This window comes from Tribolium castaneum, chromosome 6 (assembly GCF_031307605.1).
Source record: "Tribolium castaneum strain GA2 chromosome 6, icTriCast1.1, whole genome shotgun sequence".
NCBI lineage: Eukaryota > Metazoa > Arthropoda > Insecta > Coleoptera > Tenebrionidae > Tribolium > Tribolium castaneum.
In genome coordinates this window covers 4151309-4167458 of record NC_087399.1, presented here as the reverse complement: position 1 = coordinate 4167458, position 16150 = coordinate 4151309, and the positions used below count along the sequence as shown (strand labels likewise).

General features: G+C 40.6%; 2 protein-coding genes and 1 long non-coding RNA gene across 5 annotated transcripts; 2 read left to right on the top strand and 1 right to left on the bottom strand.

Annotated features, from left to right (window-relative positions):
- The first annotated feature begins 447 nt into the window (after window positions 1-447).
- LOC661857 (katanin-interacting protein) lies at window positions 448-4267 on the top strand. The gene is made up of 11 exons (XM_967989.4): window positions 448-581; window positions 626-763; window positions 816-917; window positions 970-1223; window positions 1293-1765; window positions 1811-2008; window positions 2053-2190; window positions 2645-2779; window positions 2826-3782; window positions 3831-3961; window positions 4014-4267. Exons 2-11 carry the CDS (start codon window positions 660-662, stop codon window positions 4153-4155), a joined length of 2634 nt encoding a protein of 877 aa, XP_973082.1. The 5' UTR covers window positions 448-581; window positions 626-659; the 3' UTR covers window positions 4156-4267.
- A 189-nt stretch (window positions 4268-4456) lies between these two features.
- Wdr81 (WD repeat domain 81) lies at window positions 4457-16114 on the top strand. Of its 3 annotated transcripts, none has more exons than XM_008198905.3 (7): window positions 4457-4590; window positions 4637-6064; window positions 7824-10210; window positions 11861-12036; window positions 12087-13325; window positions 15151-15407; window positions 15468-16114. In XM_008198905.3, the coding sequence occupies exons 1-7, from the start codon at window positions 4493-4495 to the stop codon at window positions 15697-15699; spliced, it is 5817 nt and encodes a 1938-aa protein (XP_008197127.1). In that variant the 5' UTR covers window positions 4457-4492; the 3' UTR covers window positions 15700-16114. The 3 variants fall into 3 exon arrangements, with proteins under 3 accessions (XP_008197127.1, XP_008197125.1, XP_015838055.1); XM_008198903.3 differs by having other exon boundaries at window positions 15453-16114; XM_015982569.2 differs by having other exon boundaries at window positions 15151-16114.
- On the bottom strand, window positions 10527-11428 carry LOC107398465 (uncharacterized). The gene is made up of 2 exons (XR_001575310.2): window positions 11259-11428; window positions 10527-11142 (listed from the first exon to the last, which is right to left on the bottom strand). It is a non-coding gene; the product is annotated as an uncharacterized LOC107398465 (long non-coding RNA).
- Window positions 16115-16150: the final 36 nt, after the last annotated feature.

The following is a 16150-nucleotide window of genomic DNA, read 5'->3' as shown; positions in this document are numbered from 1 at the left end:
GTAATAAATTTTTTATAATGATTTTACTATTCCTACGTTTTTTAAGAAGAGAAAAATCACATTTTCAAAATAAAAGTTGACAATTTTACCTCGTCCGTAATCATGCTGTAATCTAACATATGTATGAATTTTTTGCGATATGTAAGTGCGTTCATAACTATTATAAACCATTTAAAAAATAAAAGGCAATACATTTTTTAAAGACTTTATTTAGTAAACGATTGCATAAACATTTTTATAAAAACTAGCTATAAAAATAAATGGTGTACCCAACATTTTGAAACTAGTCTTGATGTGTTTTCGAATGTGAAGCCCATTTAACCCACATTTAAAGTCATGATTTATGACTTGCATTATCGACTAAACTTATCATTTTCCACAATTCCCCTCATTGTCTTCTCGAAACAAATTCTTGCACAAACCGTTGGGTCATTTATTATTCCTCCTTCCACCCATCAAAGCGTGAATTGTTGACATGGCAACACGAAACCATAACAAAAAGTGAGGAAATTCGTTTGAATTCCTTAATGTCAGAATTTGACCATTGGAGTGCAATGTGATCGAGGAAATTTCTAGGAGGTGTAAGTAAAGTTTAATTGATTCATAAATCGATAACACTTGATAGGTGCAGAGAAATTTAAGTAAGTAGTGGTGACACCATGGATCAGAATATTCCGGCGAAGAGCGAAGAGTTCAATGGGAGGAATTCGACCGACATCCCCTCACATGGGACGGTCCCCAAGTGGTTGGAGGAAATATCCCAGTAAGACTTGCGATAAGTGAGCCAAACCAACGAAGAGACAAATATTTTGCAGGAAAATAGCTCAGAGTCACAACAGTCGCGTCGAGAAAAGCAAGGGTTTGTCCTATAGCCTCGATGTGCGGAATTTTTTCGAAGGGTTAGATGCCCGCAACCGGTACGTTTTTGGTGGATGCGCCGGGTTACCAAACCCAGGATTAATTTTGCAGGAGACACGAGTCGTCCTCAGCCAAATACGGTCGCAGATCGTCCCTCGCTTCCCACTTACTTGACGAAAAAACCGTCGCTGTGACCCAATCCGAGTACCTAATCCCGCGCCTGGACGAGAAATTCGACTGGAACAAGTCCCTAAACCGGGAACAGCTCGATCTCGAAAAATCGTGGAAAAGCCTCGACCACTTCAAGCAGTCGCACAAGGGGCGTCTCGACAGTGCCAAAAATTTCGCTCTAGACCCGAAGCTGGGTAAGTGACGAGGCCCCAACTGTGTAAAACCAATAAAAGCTTGCCCCCATGTTTGCGTTTCCTTGGTAGATTTCGATTCGGTTTTGTCGCCGATTTCCGACGAGCTGGGTTCGTACAACCCCTCGCTTTTAGACCAAACTGTGCCAAACCGCAGCCACAGCGAAATGTCCAATTACCGGTACGACCCGCTGTTTGAGAAAAAATTGTCCGAGTATCAGCTCAAAGTGGACAAGGAGAATAAGCTGCGCGAGGAGATCATTTCGGAGCTTTTGGCCGAAAACGAGCGCATTAGCGAACGCCTCAAGCGGCACAGTTTGGAGCGCGAGCCCGAAGGGCCCACGCTTTTTAAATACAACTCCAAGTACAAGAGCAAAAGCTCGAAAGTGAAAGTCGCGAAAGAGAGTGTTTTTATTATTCCGGAGCTGCCCTCCGGGCGCACGTTACTTATCGACATTTTGACCACGTGGGGGGACAAACACTACGTGGGTTTGAACGGGATTGAGATTTTCGGGCTTGATGGCAAGTTGGTCAAAGTGAAAAAAGTTAGTTTGGATTTTTTGGGGTTGTTGCTACATGGAAAGTTGCAGATCACAGCTGTTCCTCCCGATGTTAACGTTCTACCGGAGTGTAACGCTGACCCTAGAGTTGTTACAAATTTGCTAGACGGGGTGTGCCGGACCCAGGACGATATGCACATTTGGCTGGCGCCCTTTGAGATGGGTTGTAGTCATATTATCACGATCGAGTTCGAGAAAGTTGAAACCTTGGCGATGATACGGATTTGGGTAAAAACCCCAAATAACTTACGCTTGATTAATGATTTTTTTAGAATTACAACAAGTCGCGAATTCATTCGTACCGAGGTGTCAGAGACATTGTGATGTTTCTGGATGATACGCCGGTTTTTAAGGGCGAAATCGCCAAAGCTTGCGGGGGGATGTTGGGCAGTATTGAAGCCTTTGGTGATGTGAGTACTTGTAAAAACTTTTTTTTAATTAATTCGTTGGCTGTCTTGTATTTTGCTAATTAAATTTGAGAGGTTTTCTCTAATCTGAACTAACTGAAATTTTGCATACATACGTAATGCCCGAGTTTATTTGATAATTTGTAACCAATTAGCAAGTACAATTTAAAAGAGCTGAAAAATAACTGTGTCTCCCACAAGAGATAAATAAGGTCTGAAACAGTCGATGTTTAATTTTGTGCAATTTTTTCGTGTAACTCACAATTAATTGCTTTCACAACTTAATTGAAATTAGTTAGCGAGAATTTTAAAAAATCTGCGAGTTAATTGTATACAAATTCTTAAAAAAAAACACATACATAGAAAAAATAATCGCTGGTTCCTGAGTTCCTGTGGTGTTTTTTACAGTAAAAATACCGTTTTCAGAAATTTTTAATTTGGGGCCTGTTGTTTTTAGACGATTTTGTTTACGACTGATGATGAGATTTTGGAAAGCATATCCAAAAACGACTCGTCGTATTCCTTTCTTACGTCAGGGCCTGCTACCCCGACGATTATGGAACGACCCCCAACTTCCGCCTTAATTTCGGACGTAAGTCTTTTATTTTTTTTTGTAAAATTAAACATGAATAATTCAGATGCGTCCCGTAACCGGACCTGCCACCAAAGGCTCCCCCACGGACCAAATCTTGCTGGGGGCTAGTCAGATCGAACTTGTGCTTTTATCCAACTGGGGCCACCTCACAACGATCGGACTGACCGGATTCGAGCTGGTCCAAGGCAACGACACAGTCATCAACATCAAACAGAACAATTTAACGTGTAATATAAAAAGCGAGACTTGTCCTTTATCGAACTTAATCGACGGAGTTAATATTACAAATAATGAAACAAATATGTGGTGCGTTCCGTTTGAATTCGGCGAAGAAGTCGTAATTCGGATGGACTTTGACGACTTTAAGTACGTGTCGGGGATCAGAATTTGGAACTATAACAGCAGTTTGGAGACTTCTTACGCTGGGGTCCGGGCTTTGAAAATCCTTCTGGACGGGAAACCGGTCAAAAATCCCGTGACCAAAAACGAGATCTTTATTCTACGCCGAGCGCCCGGAAATCAGCATTATGACTACGTCCAGGATATTAAATTTGTCGAAGACTTGGCTGTGGGGGACGTCCATGACGAGTTACCGTCTTTGCTGGACCAAGACGAGTTCTACGAACCCTCGGCCATGCCGGAGGGTTTTGTCATCCAGTTGATTGTGTTTTCAACGTGGGGGGACCAATACTACTGCGGTTTGAACGGCTTAGAGTTGTACAACCAGTACGGACGGAGGATTTTGCTAGATGAGCAGAATATTTGCGCGTATCCTGAAAGTGTAAACTCGCTGCCGGAGCTGGTAGGGGACGTCAGGACCCCCAATAAGCTCATTGATGGGGTAAATAATGACCATACGGGGTCGCACTCGTGGCTAGCCCCCATTATACCCAAGCATTTGAACCGGATTTATGTCGTCATGGACGAACCGATTGTTGTTTCAGTGATCAAGTTGTGGAATTATTCCAAGACACCGAGGAGGGGGATTAAGGAGTTTGGGGTACTTTTACGAAATTTTGGATTTGAGGGTAAAGGTAAACAATTGCAGATTTTGGTGGACGATTTATTGGTTTACAACGGAACTTTGGGAAAGTATTCGGTTAGTAAAGATGGGTACCAGACTGTGGTTTTCACGGAAAATGAGGCCATTTTGGGGGAAGAGTATGGCGCTGTCTTAAGGTAACAAAATAACACTGTATTTAGATACATCAGGATTGTTTTTTTTTATCAGAAACAGCGCTTTCTCTCAAGATGTTGTTTTGTTGGACCAGGACGTGAGGACCACAACGGGGGGTTCTCTCCCAGAAGCAGATCCAGCCTTAAGGCCCTTTACCTCAGTTAATTTGTACGATAGGGGATACACCTCATACTAACCATTATTTGTACTTTTGTAGATACATGTCAAGTTTTAATGTCTGATTTTTGTAAAGCTGCATTTGTGTATTTATTTCAGTTTAATGGAATAAAGACAATTTTTCAAAAGAACATTTTTTATCATTTTTGTCCGTCACGTTGGCGGCGCTGTAAAGCAAAAAAAACCAGCTGACTCACAAAGTGCGGTTATGTTCAATCAAAATCCGACTTTGTTTTGTATACAAAGATGATCTCAGCCCGTTAAACCCCAATAATGCCCTTTTTTATCCTTTTGACGTCCCCGTTCGTTCGAAAGTGTCGCCAGATCGCGGTTGCTTGACACCACATTTCCCCGAAATGGACATTTTCGAAGAACTGGGTGTACCAAAGAAGTACCTGAAGCCCACTACTAAAGAGGGGCACTACATAGCTCTAGTACACAAATCATGGCTCAAGTAAAGCTCAAAATCGTGGTAAAAGTCGTTGAAATTCGCTTTTTAGGTCATTGGTAAAGTACTCAAAACTGGTGGAGTTCGCTGAAAGGGGGCGTTTCGACGCATGGCCAGTCAGTGAAGAGGAGCTGGGGGCCTCGTGGAGCAAAGTGTTTATCTGTGTTTTCAAAAAACGCGACGCTAGCGTGATCCCACTACCTCGCATCCGGAGTCTGATTAAAGACGACCCCCCTTTGCTCTTCTGCCAGTTGATGCAATATATTTACCAGACGAATTATAAGAATTTGTGGAAGGAGGCTTACAAGAAGTACAACAGTAAAACTGAGACTAGCAAGGAGACTCAAATTTCCCTAGTGGAGTATAACGAGGTTTTGCGGGAGATTTTAACACGGATTTACGGGTGCCCCCTTGTTAATATTTGCGACTCGAGACTGAGCACCGAGCAGTCGAAAAACTTCGACGTACATTTGAACGTGTTACCAGCCGTGTGTGCTGTGGAGACTCTCAACGCAATTTTCGTCCTACATATGCCGTATTTCGACCACAGTTTGAAAGACTGTGTTACCTTCAGCCCCGCTATTTTAAACAAATGTTACGCCAAGCCGTTATTTATAATCTACCAGTTGTTACAAACTCTGAAGTCAATGCACGACCGCAGCCTCACTCTGGGGGACATCTCCTTGAGCGACATTTACCTAACCGAAGACATGTGGATTTACATAATCCCGAACATCCACTCAAACATTTACGTCCAAGAAACGAAAACCGAGGCAAAAAGACACGTAAATATCCCCGACTGCCGCAAAAACGGCCACAAATTCGACCTAAACCTTAAATGCGAAGGCTGTGGCATAAAAACCTACGACAAGGTCCAGATCAGCAATGAAACCCTGCAAGAATTGTGCCAGTTGTGGGTCGAAGGCCAGATTTCGAACTTCACCTACATTTCCGCGTTAAATAAACTCTCGGGACGGAAGTTGGGTGACCCCAACTGCCACCATGTCTTTCCGTGGGTGACCGATTTCGCCTCAAGGTGCGGCAAAAACTGGCGCGATTTGAAGAAATCCAAGTTTAGGCTTAATAAAGGGGACCGTCAGTTGGACCTGACTTACGAAAATGCCTCGTCGGAGGTGCCCCACCACGTGTCGGATGTCTTGTCTTCGATCACGTATTACGTGTATATGGCTAGGAGGACCCCCAAGTCGGTTTTGTGCAAGAATGTGCGGACCATTTGGGTGCCAGCGGAGTACCCCAGCTCCATTCAGAGGATGCAGGAGTGGACTCCGGACGAGTGTATTCCTGAGTTTTTCACCGATCCGACGGTTTTTAAGAGCATTCATGACGATTTGGACGACCTGGAGGTCCCCTCATGGTGCACGGGGCCCGAGGATTTTGTAGAGAAGCACAGAGAGGCCTTGGAGAGTGTTCACGTGTCGGAGAGGCTGCATTATTGGATAGACCTGACTTTTGGATACAAGTACGTGATTTTATTTACTTGTTTTACTATTTATCTATTCTTACTTTAACAAATAATATGTTAAGGGAGATACGACCGTTTATTACGTTTTTACCAGGTGTTTAAACATAATTTTACTTTTAAGGATAGCTCCTATTATTTAAATTAATAAGTAATTTGTTTAGCAAGAACCGCGAGGAGGTTTAAGGCGTTCTTACTAGGGAAAAGAAAGTAAGGATGTGGTAATGATTATTTATTAGACAATGAAGATAATGAAGGAATTTGTGAAATAAAATACAACACAAAATTAAAACAAAGCGTTAAAAAACATGGCATAAATATAAGTTGCCGATAAACGAAAAAAAATTAAAAGGCATCTATTTTTATGGCATCTACTTCCGCTACAATTTGTAGCAAAGAATAAAAAATAAATAAAAAATCAGTGCAACATCATATTAATAATATCAGACTTTCAACATCTTACTTGGAAATGAACGGAAAAAATAATAAATAATAATAAAATGCACTTACCTTTATGGCTTTTAATTCCGCTACAGTTTGTAGCAAAGCGTTAATTAAATATTCAGCATCTCACTTGCAGATGAACAAAAAAAAAATAAAAAAATTTATATAATTTTTATTTTTACGCCGATCCGAAGAAGCTTCACTTTCTCGGACATTTTTAAATTTTGCCAAAAACCTTTTTAAATGTTAATTTTACGAGAATGTAAAAATTAAAAAAAACAGACTGAGGTTGAGAACAGTTGTTCTCGAAACATGTCGATAAATAAACCGTTTCAATGGAATAGTGCAAGTAGACTTAATTTTCTTCTCTGTCATTAAAAAAATAAATACAATGGACCTAAGAGTTTCCCAATATGGACGCTATGTTTTTAGAACTAATTGAACTTATGCTTTTGACAATTATGTTTTGAATAAAACATCATTCAAATGGCTTCCTCTACTTCGTCTGATTTTTCAATGCGTTCAATGTTTAATTTTAAAGAAATTAAAGCTATTCTATTTATTTTATTTATTTATTTTATTTGTTTTATTTATTTTATTTATATGACACCCGCAATCGTAAAAACGTCCGTTAGATACATAATATCCTACCTTTTAGGACTTTGTTACCACACACAAATTCGCTTTTTTTAAGCAAACCGAATTTCAATTTAAATTTAAGAACTACACAGTTTGAATGCGCACATAAGACTAAGGACACCCAACTAATAGTTTATCTGCAAAAAAACTTATTTTTTACAAATTTTTACTTTTGAATCTTACGAACTCAAAACCACCACGATCGAAAAAGAGCCGTCAGACACCCACTTTTTTATTTTTATTCAAATAACTAGAACTTATTTCAAATTGAAATAATTAACAGAACAAAAACACAGAAAGCGATCAATTTGGACACGAACAAAAGACTAAGAACACTGTACTAATAGTCCTATCTCAGGTCGTAAAAAAATTGTTTAGGAATTAAATCGACAAGATCTGTATTAGTCAGATTTTCCGAGAGAAAATGTTTAAATTGGGTAACACTTTCCAGCAACAAAATCTCTATTTATACGAAAAGGGATATTTTTATTGTTCCTAAATTTCAACGATGGTAGTTTTACGCATATAAATTACCGCTAGTAAAAAAAACTCTTTCGGATGCAAAATTATTTTTTTACTTAACTCCAGCTTCAGCTTTGGAATTTACAGTCACATTTTGGTCGTACCTCCTTAAAAAAATTCCGGAAAATTAGTAAAACCCCCCTGTTATCTCTAGACTGGCGGGCGCCGCCGCCGTCAAGGCCAAGAACGTGTGCCTCCACCTGGTCGACGACCACACCAAGCTGATGAAATCGGGAATCGTCCAACTCTTCACCCACCCACACCCCCCAAAAGCCACCCCATCCCCCTTCTGGAACAAAACCCCCCCGAAAATCTACATCAGCAAAACAAAACCCAAATCCCGCGACCGTAGCAACTCGCCCGGTCTCACCCTCGACGCGAAAACCGACGACGAAGACATCGAAGACATCCCAGCGTCCTCAAACCGCCCCCTCGGCCTCTCCCGGTTTCTCTCCCGCAGCCGGTCGTCCCTCAACGAAGAAAAACCGAAAAACGCAACCCGGAGCTCGAGCTCCGGGCCGAAAAACGCCTTCACCTCCCACCTCAAAGTGCAAAGTTCCTCCCTCACCACCGGGGTGATTTACTTGCCGAAGGAGTACCGGCCGGAGCAATACTTGGAGAATTTGGAGAAGAAACATGCGTTTTTCGCCAAGACTTTTCACCTTGAGGAGAAGCGGGTGAAATGTGTGGAGGAGAAACGACTGGAGGAGCACGCAAATGACGAGTGTTTGGTACAAAATGCGTTCACGAATTTGATTTTTAGCGAGAATTTTGAAAAACGGTTGCAACAACAAGACAATCTGAATTTTCACCGGTCGCGGGTACAAAAGAACGAGAATCAAATTATTTGCAACTACTCTGATATCATCTCAGCGAGGCGAATTCGGGAATTGCAAATTTTGGGTTGTTTGATTGTGGAGATTTTCATGTCGAAACAGTTGCGGGCTTTGGGGGCCAACGACTCGAACTTATCATTCACCGATCGGCTCAAAGCCTGTCTCACTGTTATCAAAAGTTCCGAAATCCCCCCGTGTATCTCCTACGTTGTTCATTTGCTCCTCCAGCCTGACACTCCCAACTTCAAGGAGTTTAAATATCCGTCCGTGACCGACTTGGGGTTGCCTCCACCCAGCGCCCACCTCCTCCTGGAGCCCCTCCTCCACTCCGTCATCCCGTTCCCCCGACTTTTCCCCTACTTGTATTCTCTAATCGCGACTCTTAAAGACTTCAAAAACGTCTCCACGGAGTTGGGAGTTTTGTACCACTTCGACTGCAACGGCGAAATGTGCGCAGAATACGAAAGTTTGGAACGGACTAAAGTATTGTTCGCACAAAACATCGGCGAGTGCAAAGTTAAATCATGCGCCCGCAACTTGGAGAGTTTGCTGGAGGAGTTGAACACAACGACTGACCTAGAAGTCGCAAATATCCTCCTCCCACACGTGCGCGAACTAATCGAGGATCCCCCAACTTCAGTCCTAGCCGCGTGGTATTTATTCGACCCGCTTGCCCGGGTCTTGGGGCCCCAGAAAACGGCCGGGAGCCTCCTGGAGCCCATTTTAAAACTGTACGAAAATGAGCCAACCGAGGCCACTTTGCCATACTACGGCAAAATAGCCAAGTTGTACCATCACAGTTTTCTCTTACGATTGATTGTGAGACTGGGGTTGAAGTGTTTTTTGGACAATCTTGTGGCCCCGCTTGTGGAGGCCGTTGGGCGGTATAAAGACTACGAAAAGGTCGATTTTATCTTGCACACTCATTCGGAGAAGTTCGTCCGGAAAACGTCGCACTTGAAGACGATGGACGCCGAACATGTTGACACTTCCGGGAGTGATGACTCGAGTGTTTCGTCCGAAAAACGGCCAACTCCGCGACAGGAGCTCGCCTCCGAACCGGAAGTCTTTGATTTTGACGACGACAAACAAAACGAGGAGCAGTTAAAATCGCTGATGGAACATTTAGAGTTAAATGTCGCCTCAGATTTGCCCTTCAATCATTCGACGGCGGAGGAGGCGCTCGATGCCACCCTGACCGAAAATCTGGACCAGCTGAGGAGTCTCGAAGAGCTCACCATGAACCTGAGTGAGGACGATGTTGAGACCAGACCTGGGGTTTCCTCCCCAACTATACCGATCCCGTCCACCAAGCAAGAGTTCAGTAATATTAGTTGCGAGGTTGGGAGCAAGAAAAGCGATTCGATTCAGCTTGATCTGGTTTTGGATTCGCCCGGATCGGCGGTTTCCGATCAAAAGAAACCAACTGTCTCAAAATCGAAGAAACAAGACGCGAAAATTTCGGATATGAGTTCTGATAGTCTCGTTTGGTTGTCACACAGACTGGGGCCGGTGCTCACAGCTCGGTATCTTTCACGGAATTTGCTCAAAATGTTGACTTTGTGTTATGTGGGCAAGGAGAATTTGACTCTGGTGCAAAAAGAGGAGAATTCAAGGGAGGTGGAGACGCTTTCGGTGGTTTCCAGCTATGTGCTGGGGGACCAGAATGCGGTCAAGGTTTTGGAGTGTCTGACGAGCATTGCGGGTAAGTGGAGTTTATTAAAATTTTATTTAAATTTTGAAAATGGGTCAGACAAGTGATGGTATTACATTGTATTTGTCCAATTATTGCAGCAGTTTTTGTAAAAAATAAATCGTTACGATTACAGGAAATAATTTAAAAAGTACTTGTTTTTGTTTTATTTAATAATAGCTATTTCATTTTAGCAGAAATTTTTATTTTTTATTTTTTTTGAACACTATCAGTAATTTTTTCATAAACTGTTAAATGGTTTACAACCTACAGTTAGAGCCACAATTATAAAATTTTAAATACGTGCAGGCAAAAAAATACAAATTGATAACGGACACATTTTTATTGTTGAATAATTATACAATTATTGTTGAATAAAAATACAATTTTGCTAATTCAAAAAGCTCTAATTTCAATAATTATTTTTGAAGTAAATGGTGGTTGAAACCACGAAACCGAAGAAGAATGCAACGTGTAACGACATAACTGATGAGAAAAAATCTTGTGTATGAAAATACCTCCAAAAAAATTATTCAGACAGGTTTAAATTATTGAAGATTTTAATATCAAAATCAGACAGTGGGAATTAAAATTTCATTTTATTTGTACAAGTGTTCCGTTTTTATTGTTACAAGTTTAAACAGGTGACAAAACATTCAATTGTAAGACAAAAGTTTCCTATTATATGTATCAAAAAATACTTCGTACACCTCTCGAAAGTGGATTTTCCTCCATATTTTTGGAACCATTTCGGATAAAATTACAAAATTTGGTACAGTTGATAACCTTTACACGTCTAATCGAATTCGGGGATTAAATATAAAATAAATAATCAGAGGCGTCCGTAACGGAGGGCGGGGAGTTGGCTTTAGTTTTTTGACACTTTCAGCAACAAAATCTTCAATTCCATAGTTTTTTACGGAACACCTGTATGTTTGCAGTAACTAACAGGACAGCAAAAGGAAATAAAAGAAATATTGTGATATAAAAAACAAAATACAGACAAATAAATTATTTTTCACTGTTTGTCGGAAAATAGGAAAAAAGAAAATGCACTTACCTTTATGGCATTTTCTTCTGCTACAGTTTGTAGTAAGACATTAAAAATAAAGAAAGAAAAAGTAAAAATAAAACTTTTTAAAATGAAAAATTTTGATTTCGTTTATAAGACTGGACGTGTTCTTACAACAGCAATAAGTAACCAAGTGAGTAAAATTAAACGGGGCAACAACAATAATAATTGTGTAAGAATATGGATAAGACGTCACCAACAAAAATATAATCTGTGAGATAACTAGTTGTTGCAAGGCAGATAAATAAAGAGGTTTGCCTGATTCGTTGGTTTTTGTTACGACTTCGACAAAAACTTAATTTTCCAACCGCTGAAACAAACTTTTTGAGGATAGAATTTACATTACGAAAATTATTTTGAAAATGTCGGCCCCAGTTGCTTTATTCTTGGAATATTTTTTTAGCTTAGATGTTTTCATTTTCTTTTTTTAATTTTAATTTCAGTTGTATTTTTTTTCTACTTTTCTTCGCCTTACAATTCTTTAAAGCAATTCTAACCGAATCTATTTGTAACCACTAAATAAACACCTATCAAATGTAGTAATACCATTTCTTGTCTAAATAGGCGCGAAATTAAAAAAATATTTTAAGGTTTATATGGCGAGCAGTTGATTCTGTTCCAATACATCCCGCACATGAGCGAACTGATCGCTTTGTGCAAACGACGCCTCACCGCCAACTTGGAGGGTGGTTTGATCTCATGCTTGGCTTTATTCCAACACGTCATTCCATACTTATCTGACTCGACTCTCATGGACCAGTTACAGGTGCGTCCCACCTTTACTTGCACTCGGAATTTTCCACTTTCCTCTTTTAGGACGTGATTTTAAAAAACATACTCCATCCAATCGTGAGACTGCTAGCTTCGACGAAATACACATTCCCGAGCGGTTACACGGCTCGTAACATCTTGGCTCGCAAATATTTGGACACACTGTACGTCCTTTCGATCCGGATGGGCTCTGATATGACGCGAACCCACTTGGCTGTGCCCGCCCTTCAGCGGTTTTTTCTCATTTTTGATAAAGTGTTCTCTGGGGAGGAATCCCACCAACCGGAGGACAGTCAAGTCAGCCAGTCGGAAAAGGAGGAATCTCATTACGTTGAGCTGTGTCGGGACGGATCGGTTAACGAGTGGAGTGTGGGAGGGAAACCGATTCAAATATCGCGAATGAACGACACGGACTCGGGGTTGCTGCTGGAGGACGCCTCCGAGCAGAGCCTGGAGGAGTTACGGCTGGTTTTCACCACCGAGTTGGCCTATACGGCCTATTTGCCGTTTTTGAGACACATTGGGGCAAATTCGTTGGAGATTTCGCTCAAGAATCACAGTTTGATCAAAGAGTTGTGCCAGGAGTACGAGCAGGGGGCCAAATCCAGCGTCCCCATTGCGAATAAATCCGCCGATTTTAAATGCACGATTTCGGCTTCGAGCAGCATTGGGAGCAACATAGCTCTGGTTGGGAACCGAATCGACGTCCAAACCGCCGATTTGGAAAACTTCAACACGGATTTGTTGAGTCTTGTCAGCAACCGATTGGAGAACAACAGCCGGCATTTGAGGGGCAACTGGTTGGCCTATTGGGAGCACGAAATCGGCCGCTCGGACAAAGACACGATGTTCAATTTCAAACAAATCAAACTGCAAACTTTCGCGGGACACACGCACAGTGTCAAGTGTCTCTACGTGCTAGATAACGAAAATAGCTTCATTTCTGGGAGTCGGGACAAGACGGTCAAATTGTGGTCGCTGAGGAGTCAAGGCGACGGCTCAAGTGTCTCAACGTGCCAGTGGACGTACACAGCCCACAAAAAGTCGGTCCTTTCGCTCACTTTCATCGAAAGTATGAGACTAGTGGCGTCGTGCGATAGCGTCGTGCACATTTGGGACCCCTTCATGGGGGCCAACGTGGGGCACTTGGAGTCCCCCAGGTACCCCCCTGTTAACGTTTTGAGGAGTTTGCCGGCGCCGTCCAGTCTCGTGTTCGCCGCAACTACCGACGGAACAGTCAAAGTGATTGATACCAGGGTTTGCAACTACATCCACGAACTCAAGGTAATTAAAAAAAAACAATTACGGTAATTCATAAATTATATATTTTTTACAAGAAATATATATGGATTGTTAATTTAAAGGATATGACCTATGATTATATACCAAATTAATTACGGATTATTTAACTTTTTTCCCAGACAATTTTCAAGAAATATCACATATTTACCAGAGCCAGATGGAACTGTTTTATTAACAACAAAAAATCTTTATTAAATTATTGATTTTCCTAGTTTCATTGTTAAAAATGGTTATAATGGAAGATCTATTGCAGGCTTAGGTATTCCTAAGAGAAAATTAATGCAATATTTAGTACTTATTCTGGTAAAACTTACATATTTTATGACAATACAATGCTTATAGACTTTAATGAATGTCTGTTTAGACCAAAGAAACATGGTATAATAGCTGAATTGTTTTCAAGTATTCCTTCTAATATTAACAAGGCGTTTAGATATAGTAATGGAAAAATTTATTTTTTTAAAGATAATAATTACTATGAGTCTGATGAATTTTTGCAAACGACAAAATCGGATAAATTAAGAGACTATTTTGCTTGACATTTTTACTTCGGCTTTGCTTCCGGAATCTTTCGATTCCCTCGGGAACTTTTGATGACCTCTGGGCTGGCTTTACAGGGAAGCACTAGTCCACAGTAGGGTGAACGTCTACCATGAAAATAGGGGGTGTTTTTCTTAAAATTTTTACTTTTTATCTACCTTGAAAATCGGGGGGTATTTTCACGATTTTTTTTAACTTTTCTTATCTTCCTTAAAAATTAGCTGTAAATTACTTTTTTTATTTTCCTTAAAAAATTAGCTAGAGTAAAACCTTTGAAAGATGTTAATTTTAAAATATACCTTAAAAATCAGTTTCACGATTTTTTCTGCTTTTCTGTTTACCCCTTGAAAATCGGGGTGTTTTACCTTAAAAAGTGCTGTGTGCTGAAGGGGTTCACTTACTACTTAATGTATATATGTAGTTATAGTTTGTGAATACAAACTTAAACTGAAATAATAAAAATTAACGACATAGTTAGAAACTAAAACTAATTAAATTCCCATTAAATATTGCTAAAGTTATTATTCTGATATTTTTCTATACTATGAAACGTTTTTTTTAATTAAATAGCTCTTTATTTTATTTAGTAGAACATTTAAAATCTTTAGGGAGAACATTGAAAAATTTTATAGATTACTAATGTAAAAATTAATAATAGAAGATAACGCAAATGCGACTAATCTTAGAAGAATTGTAATAATAATAACAGATCACTTTGCTACGTTACAAAAAATTATTAAATTATTAATTATTATTTTTTAACATTTGTTTTTTAGTTTTCTTTCTAAATCCAGAAGCTTCATTCTTTTTAGGTATTCCTCAATATCTCGATTTTTTTTCTATTAGAATGCACTGTTCTACCTTTTTTTTGTATTACTTTCCCTATTAGTTAATAGTTAATTAGTTATTAGCTCCGTTTTTTGTAAAAATTGTTCTTTTAACACCCCGCAGATATTTTTACTGCTTGCTGCTATTTTTCTTGCTTCATTTTTCAGATAATCGAGTTTTGTTTTAATTTGATCAAAATTTCTGAGGTATGTGTTTTTTATTTAAAAGAAATCATTATTTTTTGCCAAATTTTTCTCTGAAACACAACTACAATAGTATCGGTTAGTTAATGTCGCTGCAAATTTTTATTATTGCTGCGTTCCAGAATTAACGAACGTTTTAATGTCTCCATTATTTAAATGTCCACTTAGTCAATGTGGCATTAGCGGTCCTAGGTTTTTTAATTGCTGCCAGTCCTGTTAAACAGAGTTGGTTTTAGGTGAGTCTGAGCCCGACTGGCCTGATCCGGTGCCTTGCCGTGGCCCCTTCGGGGGCTTGGGTGGCCACGGGCCAGTCTTCGGGCACCATCACCGTCCTGGACACTCGCACCGGCTTGGTCATTTCGACTTGGAAAGCCCACGAGAGTGAGGTCCTCCAACTCGTTGCCGCGGACAATTCAACGCTGATTTCGTCCAGTTTGGACCAAACAATCGGTGTGTGGAACGCCAGCGATGGCAAATTCAAGTTTCACCTGAGGTTGGTACCCCAGCTGCGCTTGCACCATCTCATTGCTATTGACAGGTCGTCTTTTATCAGGGGGGCCACCGAGCCGGTGCACTGCCTCAACGTCTACAATAACGAACTGATTTCGGGGACAACCGCCAACAGGATCGGCGTCCACACGTCCATCGACATGGAGGCGTCGTTCTCCAGCACCAAGTTGCGCTCGGACGCGTTCAGGGGACTGCTCACCTCCATGGCGCTGCTGCCGCTGAATCGGCTTTTGCTGTTGGGGGCTGACACGGGGACGATTAATTTGTTGTGTTGAAGTCTTGCCGGGTAAGTAACGTTTCTCACATTCCAGTGCAATTCCGTAAAACCGATGTGATGTTTTGTTTTATTTGTATACCGAGACTGTCAGGGACTATATTTACAGTTGAACTTGCAAAACTTTATTTTGTACAGATGAATAATAGTTAGCCAATCGGAAACCATCACGGGTGATGGGCTGTTGTTACCTGAAGGCTAGTGTTTTGTTCAAAGTCCCGAAAAATCAAAAATAATTGTGGCGATTTGTAGTTCGTGTCACTAGTCAATTTTGTCATCGGGGTCGCCACTTATTTTTACAGACCTGTACCACCATTATTTTATCTCTATTTACCTGTTCTTTAGTATTATACGATCCAAAGATATGCAATGCGTGATGTATACAATAAGTTGTGCAAATAAAATTTGTAAAGAGAGGTGTTTAGTCTGCGGTCCGCTTGCACACAATCCCG

Excerpts from the sequence above, each read along its gene's own strand:
- Wdr81 (XM_015982569.2), top strand. The coding sequence starts at position 4,493 with ATGGACATTTTCGAAGAACTGGGTGTACCAAAGAAGTACCTGAAGCCC. Across the intron at positions 6,065-7,823 it reads GACCTGACTTTTGGATACAA|ACTGGCGGGCGCCGCCGCCG; the intron begins GTACGTGATTTT and ends TGTTATCTCTAG. Across the intron at positions 13,326-15,150 it reads ACTACATCCACGAACTCAAG|GTGAGTCTGAGCCCGACTGG; the intron begins GTAATTAAAAAA and ends AGTTGGTTTTAG.
- LOC661857 (XM_967989.4), top strand. The coding sequence starts at position 660 with ATGGATCAGAATATTCCGGCGAAGAGCGAAGAGTTCAATGGGAGGAAT. Across the intron at positions 764-815 it reads TGGTTGGAGGAAATATCCCA|GAAAATAGCTCAGAGTCACA; the intron begins GTAAGACTTGCG and ends AATATTTTGCAG. Across the intron at positions 1,224-1,292 it reads CGCTCTAGACCCGAAGCTGG|ATTTCGATTCGGTTTTGTCG; the intron begins GTAAGTGACGAG and ends TTTCCTTGGTAG.